The sequence below is a fragment of the Quercus lobata genome, chromosome 8 (assembly GCF_001633185.2).
Source record: "Quercus lobata isolate SW786 chromosome 8, ValleyOak3.0 Primary Assembly, whole genome shotgun sequence".
Taxonomy (NCBI): domain Eukaryota; kingdom Viridiplantae; phylum Streptophyta; class Magnoliopsida; order Fagales; family Fagaceae; genus Quercus; species Quercus lobata.
In genome coordinates this window covers 11,489,134-11,507,529 of record NC_044911.1, presented here as the reverse complement: position 1 = coordinate 11,507,529, position 18,396 = coordinate 11,489,134, and the positions used below count along the sequence as shown (strand labels likewise).

Genomic DNA, 18,396 nt, shown 5'->3' with positions numbered 1-18,396 from the left:
CGCTGCGTGTTAAGTGAAACGGTGCGTTTGTGTGTTTAACTTTAAGTGAAACGGTGCGTTGCACTGTACGTTGAAAGTCATCTTCAACCTTGCGCCCACTGTGTGTTATTCAGCCATTGTCATCCTCCTTTTGTTTCTTTGACTTTGAACTACCATGAACATTAATAGTATTTACATTCATTTGTGGAACTAAACTCCCTACTGGGTGACTTTATTGTCCTTACTGCATAAGTTCGAGTAACATACATTGGATGTAACAGAAATACTCTTCTAAGTAATCATATCCTTGATCGCATAGAAATTAATGTGGAAAAGGATTTAAGGATTCTATGCTAACATGTATGGAGTTGTAATTTCATTCACTCTAACTGCTATTTGTCAGACTCGGTTTAGATAAATTTTGTTAAGCAACTATAGTAGGTACAAGTTCACACCACTACTAAAACAAAGGATCTGAAACCAGAGAAGGTATTTCATGCGTCGGGCACATGAGACCTTTGTCTCACTGGCAGGTAGGCTTTACAGGTGTGGAGCCTGCTCTGTCAGTGAGACAAATGGCATATGCGCCTGATGCATACAAAATTTTCCTCTGAAACCACGATGTACAACACCAAAAGTGGTTGAGCCATGATAAAAAGGTGTTGTCAAGTGGATACACTTAGGGTGCGTTTGGATACAGCTGAAAATTGAAAACTGAAAAACATTGTAGCGAAATAATTTTTAAATGTGTGAATAGTATCGTGGGACCCATTTTTAATGAAAAAGTTGCTGAAAAGTGAAATTTGTGGGTCCGTGAACAGTACACGATGTGCTGTGATTGGTCCAAAAAATTTTGAAAAGTCAAAGTTTGCGGCTACTGTTCATTAAACAGTGCATGAACAGTAGCCGCAACACCCAAAACGCGTGAAAAAAAAAAAAAAAAAAAAAAAAAGGAAAAACGCAAACGCAGGATTGGGCAGAAAACGCCCAATCCAAACGCACTCTTAGAATGGCACATCATCTAAAGTGTCATGACCTAGGAAATAAATCAACCTTAGAGCCATCAGAAGAGCCATTGATATTGCCGCTATCTATATGTAAATGGTAGGGAGAGTACAAAAACACAATCCCTAACCAACCGATTTCTTTGACACTAGGATGGGCCTCGTTGAATTTTGATATATAGGTTGAAAAGTTCTCATGAGTTTCAAAAGATCCCCAAACAAGATTGGCTATTTCTTTCAATTGTTGAGGCATATATATATAGGTGTCGGCTACTGTAGTTTGGGGAGTGACCCATAGAAATGACCTTTTGAGGTTCCTATCTACATAGTCCAAGTCATGAAATTAATGCTTAAAATGACCTTTCTTGCCACGCTTGTAACATTTGTCATTCCTCTTGTTGAATGTTATTTGTGTTGGATCTTTTCTCTTATGGTAATTTCTGGATTTCTTACTTTTCTTATAGAAATTATTATTGCTAAAGCCGCTGGGCTTTTTATGACGTCTATAATACTTGGAGGCTGTTCTTTTCCTACGGTATTCTTTCCTTTAGATATCCTCTGGGATGGGGCTATGGAAGGTAGGCCATACTGAGTACAGAAGTTTCCTACTTCATACTTAGCTTTTCTCTTGTCCTTACTAGCTTGGTTTTGGATTTCATATCTATGCACATTTTCAGGCTTTCCTTCCAAAAGTCCCAAAGAAATCCATCAAGTTTTATAAGAGCATCCTCACCAAGGACAATTTTGCTCAAATAGAAGACATCAAGTCCAAAATGGACCCCTCAGTTGTCCTCTACCACAAGCTTATCATCACCTGGTTCATCAGTTGTAAAGAATGGGGCCAGCACCCCTCCCTGCTCAATCCCATATTTCGATGTACCAGCACAACATAGAAAGGTCATTTCTATATAGATGGGAACCTCAAAAGCATAGCGTAGCTGTGCCATTGTTCATGTTTTGTCTTTTTGTGTCGGCTGGTACTATTTTTGTCTTCTTGTGTCGACTGGTACAGTTTTGAATTGTAACTTGTCTGCTGGTACATTGATTGGTACTATTTTTGTCTTCTTGCATTGGCTAGCACTGTTCCTGAATAGTAACTTGTTTGTTGGTACTTGTTCTGAATAGTGACCGAATCTGAAGTTGTTTGGAGCTATTTTGAGTAGAGACTAGTGTTACTAGAATAGTCTAGGGATTGTCCAAATTATGGCCCTCGTAGGGGTCTTAAGAATCCTGGAAGGGGTCAAATGGTTTGTGACTGGTAGATGCTTTAGAAGAGGCAAGAGTAGCCTTTTCTTCTTCTTCTAACCATGAAGCTTGGAGGAGCAACTGATCGACAAGATCTTTTAATTCTCTACTAGATTCTCCGGCGTTTGAGATGATTTCTAGGCTAGACCGAGACCTTGTCTTCAGGGTAATAGCTTTGTGAACTGGAGGAGGAAAAGCCTTATTTATCTAATTGATTACTGGATCAATTTTGAGGCTATCCCACCATTTTACTAAGAATTCCCTGTTTAGTAGATTGTTGCTATTTGTATAGGACCACATGTCTGTGTCAACTCTTCAAAAGACCCTATCAATCCCTCGTCCAAGGCATTAAACCAACGTATAGCTACCGGCCCAAGGCTGGAAGGAAAAACTTTACACATGAGAGCTTCATTACCCGAGTGAACTGCTATCTTCTGATTAAAGTGGTTAACATGCTCCATGGGGTCAGTCCTCCCATTGTAAATGGTGAATGTTGGTTGAGAAAAACAATAAGGGAGCTTGGCCTTATTAATCCTCCTAAGAAAAGGTGACTTAGAAATTTGCCATAGGGCTTTACTCATCGTGTCATTCCCCATGCCCTAGTGAGAAGACCCCTTCCCATGCTTGTTACCGTCCTTCTTCAACCTATCCTGACATGAAGAAGCGGAATAGGACTCACTAGATGGGGTTCTAGATCTGTGATGATACATGTGATCCCTACTATCCTTGGAGCCATCACTTGATGAAGGAGAGGGAATCCTTCTATCACGCTCCTTGCGTTTCAACTGCTCGTGCAAGAGATCTATCTCCAATTGTAACTTGTGTGTCTCCTGATCATGGTAAATGTGACTTCCAGTCTTCGAATGACTCTACTTAGTGCAATTAGTATGGTATGACTCCATCACACCACTTGGGGTGCACTGCCTATCTCTTCTTCGCTCCAAGTTAGTGAATTGGTTTTCCCTTTGTAAGCCAACTGATTTTTCGCTATCTTGGCCCACGTTAGCCATAGATACTTAAGCCAAATCCACAACACCTTGTTTTCCCACAAACAACGCCAATATTGTAAGGACTAAATCTTCCATCAGCCCAAGCCCACTTAGAATAGTAAGCTTGCAAGGTTCAGCTTAGACCCAAATCAATAAATTTGTTAGAGAGAGAAACAAATAACAAGAGAGAGCTTAGCCCGAGGATAAGAAGAAGGGAGGAAAGCCCAATTTTATCGGATATATAAGTCAGCACATCAATACATGCTTGCCTGAGGAGGCCAAATTTAGGCAAATAAAAGTAATGTTCATGTTCTTCTCTCTATCATCTTTTTCCAATGATCCCCCTATTTTTTTGTTCGACCCCCTCTTTGATAAACTTCTTTTCCTTATATACTCTCCCCTTCTTCACATCTTGGTTGTCCATTCCTTCCTAACCAGTCTCCTTTTACGACACTTGTCCCTTTTTTCATTTGAAGAAGGTGGTAGAAAAAGTTTGTTTAGTTATGACTTGCACTGTTCAGTTCACTTTCTCATCAATGCAACTAATAAAATTGTTCCCCACCATTTAATGATGCCAAGAGGCCAGATGCAGGACATTCAATGCGGAGGCAATAGGTTACACCCAACTAGAAACTTCCCCCTTGACCTTTGGTTCCCACTTGGTATGCCTTAGTGTACTTTTGACTTATCTCTTCAACTTCCTGAGCAACCCTCCTTTTCGGGCCCGTGGCTCGTGGCATTGTCACCCCACATTGCGACTCTTAAAACTTCATCTTTGGTTCTCGGGCACCTACAATTTTTTTATTAGGTTAGGGTGGTCCAGTGACCACCCTGGGCTCTATGTGGAGTCACCCCTGAGGTGATAGATTGTCACTAGTGCAACATCACTTTTATATAAATTCATCATAGAAAATATTTTTATTGTACATCAATCATAACATGTCATCTCAATAATAGTGAAAATTTTTATGTCATTGGACTTAATGCAACAAAACTATATGCCAAAAACACACTTGTTTACGAAAGAAATGGTGTTAAGTCAAACTGTAGACACAACAGGCATAAGACTATCATGTAATTGGATCTTTACAAATAAAAAAAGGGGTGAAATAAAAATAAATAAACAAATTTCAAAGGTATGCTCATTGTGACAAATTAAACTTTGACTTCTTAATTTTGTAAGAAATTACTAATAGAGTGTAGGGAGAAAATGTTGCCTATAAACAAGAGACGATAGCACTAGTAAAAAGGGAAGTATAAATATAAATAAGAAGAGCAAGATTTAGGTACAGTACTTAGGTGTTGTTTCTTAAGTTCCTCTCAATAAAAGTGTATTTTTAAGTGAAGTAGCCATATGGGTAAATCTTAAGAATGAAATCTAAGAAACAGCACCAAAGGTACTGTACTTAAGTTTTGTCTAAATAAAAAATAGTGAAAATAATATTTTAAAGGATGGGAATCAAAGAACTAATGACTATCAAAAATTGGTTCACCCTTTATGATTTGTTTTTTTTAATAAAAAAAATATGGATTATATTATCATGGGTAGTAAAGTTTGAAGTTTAAAGTAACAAATTAAAGAGTTAGTATTTAATTTGTTACAATGGCGAAACTTTGAAGGTTTTTTTTTTTTTGGTTAGAAATTTTACCAAAAAATTTATTGAAGGGGGAGAGGATTATAATGAATTATTTAAAAGTATTTCATCAATTCTCATAAGAGTTTAGTAAGAAATGATAAGCATTCCCTAATGAAAAAAAAAATATATATATATATATATATACACACACACATATAACTAGTTGCCAACCCGTGCTATGCACGGAAATCTATCTATTTGTGAGGTAGACTAAAATAATTTTATAAAAAATTTAAGAAAACACACCATTGCATGATTTACTTTTGTATGACTTTAATTTGTGTTAAAACGTAATGAAGAAATCATTGTTTGAATGTGCAATGGCTTACAAAAAATTTGTTGGACAGTTTCAGATACTACAAAAAAAAAAAAAAAAAAATTAAAGAATCAAATGATTCACTGCTTAGAAATTATTGAAACAAAACAAAATATATATGACTAAACAATAAATAAATATAAGAGAAAGATGAGTTACATTCAAAAGAATAATTTTAATTATTGCAAGCTTTTTTATCTTGTAAAAAACGGCTAAAGGGAGTTTGGTGGTTCATGTACGAAAATTACTTTTTAAAAAATACATAAAAAACCATAAAATAATTTTTTTTAACAAAGTAGAGGAGAAGAAAATAATGTAAGAAGAACTCATAACTCTACTCGGCTTTAAAAAAAAATATTAGGATTTGCTTTACTTTTATAGTATTCATGATTAACCTTGCAATTTTGGAGATAAATTATCAATGTTTGAATTTAAGTTTAAGTTAGACTTGTTCGAGAGATAGAGTTTTACTCCTTGTTAAGTTAGGACTAAACAAAAATAATTTTATTTAAATAAAATGATAATTTTATTTAAATATTGTGTTAATGTAAAAAATTGTAAGAGTTTTAGAGATTTCGATTATATATATATATTATTTAAATATTGTACTGACGTGAAAAATTATGAAAGTTTCATAGACTTTGATTATATATATATATATATATATATATATATATAAAATGAATTATTTGATTTATTTTTAGAAACCAAATCACACACCACTTGCAACGGTGGGACTCACTTTTTTGAGTGATGAGTTGCGAAAATTGAAAATTGGTCAATGAAAACAAACAAACCAAACATCTATAAGAGAACCAATTGAAATTAATTGGAACTCAAAGTTTATTTCATTCTTTTATTTTTTAGTTTATTTTAATTTATTACATACAAGGTCAACCGTAGACTCGCCGTAATAAGTTTTCTTTTTTTGGAAAATTGAAACAAAGGCGAAAACAAGGAGCTAAAAAGAAAGAACTCTTAAAACTGAATCAGATTATGAGAGAGATCCTTCTCCAGTCCAACTCTCAAAATCAAAACAACCTCGAACTCCACTCCACATTTTTCTCCTCAGACACACATACCCCTCTTTCCTCGTACTGAAACAAAACAAAAAAGATAATAATCTGAGCTTGAAATAGTACGAAGAAGAATAACAACAAAAATAAGAAGACGACCAGGAATCGGAGGCTTACAGACTGCCGCTGCTGATAGGGTCTGTTTTCATTTTCATTCTTTTTTTATTATCAACAGATAAAGAAATTTGAGAAATCAAAAACACCCCATTAAAGGGCCAACACAAGATCCCAGCATATGAGCCACATTTACAGTTTATTTGTTTTGTGTTCAGCAACTATGCTAAGCTATACAGAATAAAAAGAAGAACTAGAACATATATTGCAAGCACATGTATTGCTCTACATGATGTATGTATCCCAAGATTCAGGATGGAAAGGACTAGAACAGATTATATAAGAAATGAGATGCATATATAAAATGGTAGTGGGAAAGGGAAGAACAACATTTAAGGAACTGATCATGAGATCAAGCTCAGATGAACGGAGTCAAATGGCAATGCTAACATTTTTCTAATGCTGATTCTTCTCTTTCAGGAATAATGGTTGCATCATGAATCATGAGTGACTCTGAAAGGTTATCACCCCACTTGCTCAGCCATAACGTTTTTGCTAACATATATAGGAAGCCATACAAACTGATAGGAAACTAAGAGAAAGCTTTCATGGTGAACTCATTAGTCCCAGAATTAATATTCTGGGATGCAAAAAGAGCTTAAACACAACAAAAATTCAGAAGCACAGTCACAAACATAAAAAGATACATACTGCAATTGCCTTATCCTATAGAATTTTGGAAGAGCAGTATAGCTTACAGGTACCAGCTTTGAGAAAGAAGAAACTATGAAGTGGAAATTGGAATACAAGCATGAAAAGGTAGAAGGCTACAGATGAAAAGGGCGCAATAGCATGTAACATATGCCTCTATTGATTAATGGAAGACCCCGGTGTAGGTAGCCATTAGCAAGCTCGCAAACTGGGGGCAATGGCTTTGGTAGTAACTTGTAAGCAACATTAACAAAGGTAATGACACTATCAAAGAAAACATACATTCCCTCAAGCTACGCTACTGGACACATTTAGGGAATTCCCAAGCAATTGATCTGAACACCAGCCCTTAAAAGTTAAAACAGTACATGGTATAAAATTAGATGATAATATCCTTTGAGTCACACTGAAACCAGGTATAGGTGCTACTTTATGCAACAGGCCCCCGAGTCATTCCATAGCATCTACCAAACAAGAGGCCCTTACCAAGAGTCAGTCTTACCAATATTAAATAGACTTATTTAATTTTCAAAAAAAAAAAAAAATATTAACTAGACTTATTCGAGCTGACTAGCTGAGAATCTTTAATAAGATACCATTCCCATATTAGACTTCGAATATGGTGTCATGGGATTAGTATAGTACAGAACAATTACTAATTAAATAGAAAAAGTAAAATAATGCAAAGAAATGACAGGGACATTAGACTGAAAAAGAACAAAAGCATAGGTAGTCATCAGTCAATGCAAGTCAAAATAGATATGATAACAAAAAAAAAAAAAACAATAGAAACTAACCTTTTTAGAGATAACAACAGGAGAATAATAATAATTGTAAAAATATATGGTTTCTGAGTAAATTCTTATCACAAGACCTGAAAAACCTAAACATCCTAGAGTGCCTTGACATTTGAAACACATTTTTAAATAACATCAACCTTAGAATCCACCCTTACTGTTGATGAAAAAAGGGAATTTGAGAGGATCACCAGCTGGCTGGATCATAAAGATTCTTGTGCCATGCCATACTCCTGTCTAATGTAATCAGAGCAGGCCAAGGGTTAATGACTTCTTCTAAATTCAAATTTCAAATTGCCAGCCCATATAGCCACCTCCATAAAACAAGTGCATGGGGTTTTTCATTATACATAAAAGGTTCAGCTCAACTTTGATGAGTTTCTATTCGTCACCCAATGTGAGCAATAAAGATGGACTAAACTAAATGAAGATGTGGCCAAAAGCAGTGATTTGTTCCATCTTGAACTCACAATAACTCAAATTTTTTAAATCAAAGGGGAACCCTTGAAATTCTATCTTGCCTTGGTGTGGATTAACAACATCTGGAGCCTCATTCTGATATTTGCTCACTAAATTGTCCACAAACCCCTTCTCAGTCATTCTGAACAAATTAATAATGCTAGTTTCTTCCTTAACCAACCCCTTTGATACCAAAAGATGCAGAACTGAACACCTTGGAATAATCCTCTTCTCCAAGCTAAGCAGTAGAAGATTTGGATTCTTGGAGATCATTGAAGGTGTCGTATTCAGTTTGTTCACAAAGAAACTCATCAATTTCCTGATTTTATTCTCTGAAGCCATCATACACATGGGTTGCTTTTTGAATGCTGCATAAATCTCATCCTTTGACAATCCAAAACTTTTAAAACCTTCTACCTTTTGCTCCCACAAAGATTTACTCATAACCACCATGGAACGTACAGCTAGAACAGATAGCAGATTATTGGGATCAAAACCCAATTTCATAACTTGATCAACAGCCTCACTAAACCGATAAATCCTCATAAGCATTGATTTTGGTTGGAACATGAACATTTTCAAAATTAAGGACATGGGTACACCACGGCTTACCAACATCGATATGTTGGGCTGTAGCACTTTTTCCACATTACATTCAAGTATGCAGTAGCATGCCTTTATAGCCTTTAAAGACATTCTCATCATTGCCAAGAATCTGCCTAAGTTTTTGAAGACAAGGAATGATTTGGTTTTCGAGGCTCCTTTCTAGAATATAAGGCTCGGTTGATAAAATCTTTGCAATTTCAAGTTCTGACAAGCCCAAAGATCTGAAAAACTCAAACTACGGCTTGAAAATCTTATGTGCATTGTATATATACAATCTCGGAAGCTTCATAGTCAAATCTGATATTTGCTGATCACTGAAACCATGAGCTCTAAAGAACTCAACCACAGTGTATACATCACTTTCAAGCACACGTGGGTCTTTGGTAAGCATTTTGCCAAGGCTAGTACTAGAAAACCCCAATGACTCAAACAACTCCAAGTTGGGCTTCAGGGTATTGTCTAAATCAGCCAAAAGCAAGACTGGACGACTAGTAATTAAACTTTTGACATGGGTCTGAGTCAAACCGTGAGTTGTCAAAAGTTCCACAACTGCGTTGGGATTCTTTGTGTTCACAATGTTGAGCTTCTTGGAAGCTGAAATGGCGGATTCTAAGGACAACTCACATGATTTTTGAAGGAAAGAGAGTGTAAACGATGGTGTGTCATTGGAATTAGAGAGTTTTGAGAACAAGTGGGCATGGCTATGTTGTAAAGCTCTGTGCTTTAACTGTTGTGGGAGGTTTAAGCAAACTAAACGAAACATTTGATTTGAGATTGAAGCTAGTTACTTTAAGTGGAAAAAGAATGAAGAATTGTTACCTGGGTTGAGAATTGAGATTGGTATGTGATAGTCCAGTTGAGTTTGCGCAGCTTGAAGTAATATCGAGTATCGACCTCCCTCGCTTTTCTGAGCTGTGGTTTTTACTACTCTTTTTGATAAACTTCACTTTTCACTTCTCAGTTCAGAAGCTAGAGGTGGGTTTGAGAACGCACCGTTTTGAAGGTGTAAATGGGCTGGGTTCACACTTCAACATCTCAAATTTTTTTTCTAAATAACAATAAATATTAAAAATTTTAGTTAATTGTCACGATTCAAAATAATGTTGAAAACTAACATCTCGAGTGTCTAAAACTCGAGTTCCAAGATAAAAATCAAGTTTTTAAGTCTCGATTTGTAAGTGGATAGGTAAAAAATTAAGCTGAAAATCGAGTTTTAAAGACTCGATTTCTGTAAATTGAATAAAAACGCCGCTATATATCTATAAAACGTCACTATAGGGGTTAAAAACGCCACTATAGGCCCCATAAATCTGTACTTAAGAAAAATTTTTTCCAGAGAAACACCACTATAGGGTTTTAAAACGTCACTGAAAGTGTTAAAAACGCCACTATAGGTGAAATTTTTTTCGCATGAAACTGGAGTCTCTAATATGGATCTCGAGTTTCTAAAACTCAAGATGCTACTTTCCTTTATTGTTTCAAACGTTGCCTAACTAACTATATACAATTTTTTTGCATTGTTGTTTTGCACATTACCTCTCAACATCTCACTTGCACCTGTAGTTCGCCCTAGTGACTTTTAAATTTTAACGGACAAGGGAGGATAATAAGCGTCTTTTTTTCTGTTTTCTTTTTTGTGGGTGAATTCCATGTCCGATTCGTAGACATGGCAAACAGGCAGATTGGGTTGGGTTTGGATCGATCAATCGGGTTGTGGGTCAAAAATTGGTCGTTTTAAGTGAGTTAAAAATGGGTTTAAGTCAATTGGGTTGTGGGTTGGATCAGATTGATCCATACAATTTCGGATACTGTAAAAAAAATAACTCAAAAATTCAAATATTAAAATTTTTGAAAGACAAAAAAAAATTAAAGAATAAGATGATTCACTGCTTAGAAATTATTGAAACAAAACAAACTATATATGACTAAACAATAGAAAAAGATAAGTTACATTCAAAAGAATAGTTTTAATTATTGCAAGTTTTTTTATCTTATAAAAAACAGCTAAAGGGAGTTTTGGTGGTTCGTGTACGAAAATTATTTTTTAAAAATACACGAAAAACCATAAAATTGATTTTTTTTTTTTTTTTTTTTAACAAAGTAGAGGAGAAAAAAATAACATAAGAAGAGCTCATACCTCTACTCAGCTTTAAAAAAAAATATTGGGGTTTGCTTTACTTTTATAGTGTTCATGATTAGCCTTGCAAATTTGGAGAAAACGTATTAATGTTTGAGTTTGACTTTAAGTTGGACTTGTTAGAAAGATAAAGTTTTAGTCTTTGTTAAGTTTGAATTAAACAAAAATAATTTTTGCTTTAAAAAAAAAAGGATAATGATGAGTTTGCGTTTAAATTGGATTTGTAAGAGAGATAGAGTTTCACTCATTTTTAAGTTTGAACTAAACAAAAATAATTTTAATTAAATATTATGCTGGCGTGGAAAATTGTGAGAGTTTCAAAGGTTTTGGTTATATATATATATATATATATATATATATATATAGTGAGAGGTTGCAGTGTTCACGTGAGAAGGCATTAGTCCAGTTTGTACACTTTGTTTCAGATCTAAGGTTAGATCTAGAAATTTGGAGATAAAGGTGATTAGGTTGTAATTGTTTATTTTAAGCTTTTGATTCAGAACAATGAATAGGTTGTTTAGAAGCAGCTCTTCTACCAGCATTAGATTTTCCAGTACATCCCTCAAGAAGATGGAATCTCAATTCAGAGTCTTACTAGCAACTAGTTGATGGAACGGTTAGACTTAGCTTTGACCAATTTAGGTTTAGGACACCCTTAGAATATGATGAACCAAGGTCTAGATCCCTAGTAGATCTACACCAACCTTTTGGGCAGCCAACTATCCATCTTAAAGATAGACCTGCATCCCAGTGTAGCTCATCCAGAAACCTAGCACCCTTTCCCAAATCTAGGAGAGACCTAGGTCCAGAACTCCAAGGTGTAAGAACCCAATCTCAGGTTAGTACCCTTTGTTACACAACCAAGCAAGACTCAGTAGCTGATCAAGAAGAAGACAACACTAGTCAAGACAGTCAAAAGCCTTCTTCATCTTCAGGAACTAATATGAGAGACCCTTTTCAGCAGGAAACTGAAATTGATCATCAGCTCTTAGTGATTAGAAAAAAATTTACCCCTGATATGGATGCCTTAGGTAAGGAATTTGACTCAGAGGAAAATAGAGTCAAGAAAGAAGCCTATAGAGCCAAACATACCAGAGAACAAAAAATAGAAGTTTTGGAAAAATGGAAAGAATTCATGAAAGAGATATCTAGCAATGTCCATTTCTTTGAATACTTTGAGAACCATTTTGAATAGCATAAAAAGTCTTGTGTCATTACTAAAACCAATTGGACCATAGAAGACAACAAAGGAAATAAAAGAAAGTTGTTGGGAGCTTGACTAATGGCTTTCTATGGTCTGGATAGGTTTGCTAGGGTTTCCTTGCTAGAGGATAACCTTGTTGTCTATTCGATCTTCTATCCTATCAAGCTGTTTACACAGTAAGTTTGTAAGTTGTTGTGTATATTTTCAATCAAGTTGGCTGGTATATCCACCATAGTTATCTATTATTTTGTGCATTATACATTATTTTGATTATGTTATCTCCTACAAGTTATATTTTGTTTTACATCTATTTTCTGATAACTCTTCCATTCCCATTCATCACTTTCTTCATCTACTATTTCTTCTCAGTCTTTGTTTACTATAGTTTCTTTTGGTGGTAGGCTAAGCCTCCTGTTTAAACTTCTGTTCATTGTTCTGTGATTATTTGTTCAAGCTAATCAGTTACTCCCTAGTTATTTTCCTTTTCTTATTCTTGTTTTTAGCCTAAAAGTTTGTTGCAGATGTGTACTGTTGAGACGTGTAAGACCAGATTTGTGTTGTTTGTAACCCAGTAAGACCAGTATGTCCCAAGCTGAGTGTTTATCCCAGACCAAACACTAAGTCCCAACGGTAGGGCGTGAGTGGAAGGGTTTGTTGTCACGAGTGTTAGGATTGTGACAGTGAGAGGTTGTAGTGTTCACGTGAGAAGGCATTAGTCTTGTTTGTACACCCTGTTTCATATCTAAGGTTAGATCCAGAAATTTGGAGATAAAGGTGATTAGGTTGTAATTGTTTATCTTAAGCTTTTGATTCAGAATAATGAATAGGTTGTTTAGAAGCAGCTCTTCTACCAGCATTAGATCTTCTAGTACATCCTTCCCTGAGATCTCTCAAGAAGATGGAATTCTCAATTCAGAGTCTTACTAGTTATCAGAAATAGATCAAAAACTAGGAGATTGGAACATACCCAAGGTACCCACGAACCAAGGTCTAGATCCCCAGTAGATCTACATCCCCAGTAGATCTACAACAACCTTTTAGGCAGCCAACTATCCTTCTTAGAAATAGACCTGCATCCCAGTGTAACTCATCCAGAAACCTAGCACCCTTTCCCAGATCTAGGAGAGACCTAGGACCAGAACTCCAAGGTGTAAGAACCCAATCTCAGGTTAGTACCCTTTGTTACACGGCCAAGCAAGACTCAGTAGCTGATCAAGAAGAAGACAGCACTAGTCAAGACAGTTAAAAGCCTTCTTCACCTTCAGGAACTGATATGAGAGACCCTTTTCAGTAGGAAACTGAACTTGATCATCAGCTCTTGGTGATTAGAAAAAAATTTACCCCTGATATGGATGCCTTAGGTAAGGAATTTGACTCAGAGGAAAATAGAGTCAAGAGAGAAGCCTATAGAGCCAACCATACCAGAGAACAAAAAATAGAAGTTTTTGCAAAATGGAAAGAATTCATGAAAGAGATATCCAGCAATGTCCCTTTCTTTGAATACTTTGAGAACCATTTTGAATGGCATAAAAAGTTTTGTGTCATTACTAAAACCAACTAGACCATAGAAGACAACAAAGGAAATAAAAAAGTTGTTCGGTCTAGTCATCCTCCCCAGGAAGCCATACTCATTAACTACCGTGGTAGTGATGTAGTTGCCTCTCCCTTTAAGCACCCAACCAATGAAGAAAAGGTTGTCAAGAAGGTAATAGAGCAAAACAACTATACCAACCAGTGTTTAGGAGTTATAGGTAAACAACTCGATAGGATAGAAGATCGGATAGACAACAAGGTTATCTTCCAGCAGGAAACCCTAGCAAACCTATCCAAACCACAGAAAAGCCATTAGTCAAGCTCCCAACAACCAGACAAGCTAGTCTCAGACCTAAGGATAAAACAGCCTTAGAGATAGTTGCCTAAAAGCTTAAGGAACTAGTGAAGAAGGAACCAGTCACCCCTTCGCTTGACCATACCTCAACCAGCGGGGAACAACCTAGAGACAATTTGCTTATCACCCTAGAAGCCCATACAGCCTCTAGTAGTTCTAGTAGAACCTCCTCTGAAACTGAAAAGGAGATAGAACACTTAGAAGACCAATTTCGAGATTTACAGGTAAATAGGCTTTACCAACCTAGGGTAAACCTAACCAGTCTAACCAAGAATTGGTATCCCAGACCTACACCTCCTGACCTTCAGTACGAGGAAAGGAATACCCAGTTCATAGTATCTACTGGTAAACTCTATGAATGGAACATAGATGGTCTATTAGAACAAGAAATCCTAAACAAGATTCAGCATATGACCATGGTAGCCAATAACTACCTAAATGATGGACTTCAAAACAAAGAGGTCATAGAGGTCATGATTTTAGGATTCACAGGAAAACTTCTGGATTGGTGGAACAACTACCTAACAAAAGAGTCTAGAGAAGACATTAAGCATGCTATCCAAAAAGATGAGGATGAGAACCCCATCTTTGATGAACGCATAGGAAGAGGTGTTCCCGATGGAGTCAATACCCTGATATATACGATCATGAAACACTTCGTAGGTAAACCCAGCAACATCACATCTAGGATTTACAACCAGTTGAGTAACCTTAGATGTAAGAACCTTGGAGAATACAGGTGATATGAAGATGTGTTTACCACCAGAGTCATGCATAGAAGCGATTGTAACTCTCCATTTTGGAAGGAGAAGTTCATCAATGGCTTACCCACATTGTTTGGCAAGAAGGTCAAAGAAATCCTTGCTAGCCCCTTAGGTGTCATAGACTATGATAACCTAACCTATGGAGACATCTCTAACACAATCGGAAGTGAAGGAATGAAGATGTGTAGAGATCTCAAAATCCAAAGCCAAGCCAGTAAGAGTAAAGCCAAGTACGAAATAGGAAACTTTTGTACACAGTATGGCTTACCTTCAGTCATTCCCAAGAGGAAATCTAAGTACAGAGGAAAAGAACCCTTTGAAAAGTCCCATAGAAGGAAAACAACCTCTAAGTACTATAGAAAACAGAAGTTTAAAATTGATGATTTCTATAAGAAAGAAAAATCCAAGTCCACAGGAAAGTTCATACCTAAAACATCAGGAAAATGTTTTAAGTGTGGAAAAAGAGGTCATTTTCAGAAAGAGTGTAAAGCTAAGGCCAAATCCCTTATCAACACCCTTGTTAGTGACCAAGCCAATAAAGAAGAAATCTTCAAACTCTTAGAACTTGACCGCTCAGATAGTGAGTCTCCCAATAGTTCTAGTGAGGAAGAGAAGCACCAGTTATATAGGTCATCCTCAGAATCCTCTAGAGTTTCCTCTAGCTCCTCTAGTGGCCCAGATGAAACCCTAGCTTGCAAAGATAGTTGTTGTAGGAACAAGACTATCAATGTTTTTTCTAAGTAAGAAAAGCTCCTCTTAAATCTCATAGAACAGATCGAAGACCCAGTTGTTAAAGGTCAAAGGCTTAGCGATTTCCATAAAACCCTAGTTAAAGAAGCCATTACATCCAAACCTAGGATTCAGGAACCCAAAGTTGATTTGGAAAAAATCTACAATAAGTTTACCAAATCTAAGAAAGAATTTACCGTCCAAGATCTCCAGAAAGAGATTAAGGATACCAAGTCAGAAGTGAGAATCCTTAGGCAAGAGTTAACAATCCTTAGGGTAGATCACAACCTTATGGACCAGAGAGTTAAACAATTAGAAAATACTTCTCATCAAGGCAATGAGGAAGGAACCTCATTACAGAACCCTTCTGATGAAGAAGATGAAACAGTTAACCCCACAGCTGAAATGGTACAGGAACCATCCAATGAAATGTTCTTACAGACCATCAGTAGGATTAACTTCCAGAAATGGCATTCCAAAGTTAGGATTGTCATCAGCAAAGATTTTGAATTTGAGATAGTAGCCTTAATAGACTCAGGCGCTGATCTCAACTACATTCAAGAAGGAATTATTCCCTCCAAATACTTCAAGAAAACCAAAGAAATGTTAACTTCTACAAGTGGAAGAAAAATGTAGATTGAATTCAAAATCCCAAAAGCACATGTTTGCCAAGATAATACGTGTTTCAAAACCACATTTGTCCTTGTCAAGAACACAACAGATAGGGTCATCTTAGGAAACCCTTTCATGTGTTTGTTATACTCTTTCATCACGGACAGTGAAGGAATCACTACCCATCATTTTGGCTAACCAGTTAAGTTTAAGTTTTTTAGGAGCCCAGAACCTAGAGAGATTAGCAATCTCCAAGAAGTTTCTATCTCTAAGACCCTTAACATCATCAATATATCTTCACCAATTGGTTCCAATCAAGCAAAGAACCTTGACCAATTTGTGTCTACCATTCCATCCACAATTGATGGTTTTCTTAACCCCAATCAATCATCATCACATCCTATTGCATAAATTCAGTATAAAAGTATTTGCTCCATGACATCTCATGATTTTCACAAAAATGTTTTTGATCATCCTGATAATTCATGGCAGGAAGAAAAGCAAATAACTCATTACACTAGTACCACTAGTAAGTGGAAAATGGCTTCTTCAAGCAGAAACAAAGGAAAAGCACCTATCCAAGGTTATCCTTATGAAATGCATGAAGGCACTTCTTCTAGAACAAAATCCAGGAAAGCAACATCCCTTCAAGACTTTGTCCTAGCAAAAATAACATTTTCCAATGGCAATGTGGCCATCACCTTACAAGAAGTTTTATCCAGGACCTTCCAATTTACATATGGAGTGTATATAGATCTACCACCCTCCATTAAAATCATCCTTGATAACCTTCAAAGAGCCTTTACCCAAAACAACCATCGCCTTTTCCAAAGAACCCTTAGAGCACTAGAAATACACCTAGTTAATCTTGAGGCAGGAAATGAAATTAATCAAATTCTTATTAGTCAACTCTTTGGCAAAGACGATATCCATTCAATGGATAAAATGACTATCATGGGCACTGACTATGCTAGGTTAAGTCTTAAGACTCAAAACCAACTAAGAAGTGTTGTCGCCAACTTGACTACCAACATACAAGTTCATATCTTGAGAAGCAAAGCTATGTTTGAATCATGTGACCGATGGTTTGAGCATTTCAAAATATTGGTCACCACCCATTTCCCAGTTTATGATGAAGACTTAGATGATATTGAAAATGCCTTCATCTAGTCAACTTGGGATGATTATTTTGGAAGCAATCACAGGGTCTATGAAAAGCAACATCCTTTTCCTGGCCTAATAGTCAATTATGAAGACAGGGCTAATGAAGAGGACAGAGATCTAAGTTGGCTTTCAAAAATGTTTAAATATGGCTTTATCAGACTCATCAAGTTGACAAGCCATGATCAGATCAGTCAATTCCCCCCAGATAATTCAACAGGTTGTTACAAAGATCAAAAGTCCATTTGTCTCCATCAAATACTGGAGCACTCTCCCACAATGGGACAGTAACAATTGGATGTCTGTCCAACTTGCTCATCACCTTGTACTCATCAATGGGTACACACACAATGGCCCTTGGTATGAAGGAGATTCCTACTTATCCTACGAAGATCCATATGCTCTTGCAAGATGTTGGAAGGACTACTTCAACAATGAAATTCTAGATGTCACTAGTGAATTATGGAAAAGTTACCATTTCATAGGAAATACTAGCAGAATTTCAGTATTTACCACCAGGCCATACTCTGAAGCCTTCCATACTCAAAGGCTTGATTACATTGATCCCAGGCAGTTAACGACAAAAAATGTAGATTATGAACCTTTACTGTATTGTGGTTTCTGTAATCTATATGCCAAATATCATGAGCATAACTGTGATTAAATCATTCCAAATAGCTCCAGAATAGCTATAGCACCATCTTTGCAGTCTGGTTATTATTTCGCTACAGCACTTGCACCAGCAAAGTTCCAGACATAACACTATTCATCCACATCACCAGTCACTGTGCATGAATAGTAATCCAGAAAAGCAAGGGGACAAGTTACTATTCATGAACAATAACAGTACCATGACAAAATCATTCAGAATCACTATTTGCTTTCGATGGAAAAGAAATTCTCCTTTAGTAAAAGTAATTTACTCTCCGAAATTTCAGCAATCTCCTGAAGACTCCAAGGCTTCCTCCAGCTATATAAGGAACCCTCAGGCTTAATCTTCAGTAGGTCCAATTCACCTTAGAGGTCTC

At 36.3% G+C, this 18,396-nt stretch overlaps 1 protein-coding gene across 1 annotated transcript; it reads right to left on the bottom strand.

The window, feature by feature from the left end:
* Window positions 1–7,843: 7,843 nt before the first annotated feature.
* LOC115957820 lies at window positions 7,844–9,905 on the bottom strand. Its single transcript, XM_031076155.1, has one exon. It carries the CDS (start codon window positions 8,970–8,972, stop codon window positions 8,229–8,231), a length of 744 nt encoding a protein of 247 aa, XP_030932015.1. The 5' UTR covers window positions 8,973–9,905; the 3' UTR covers window positions 7,844–8,228.
* Window positions 9,906–18,396: the final 8,491 nt, after the last annotated feature.

Excerpts from the sequence above, each read along its gene's own strand:
- LOC115957820 (XM_031076155.1), bottom strand. The coding sequence starts at position 8,972 with ATGATGAGAATGTCTTTAAAGGCTATAAAGGCATGCTACTGCATACTT.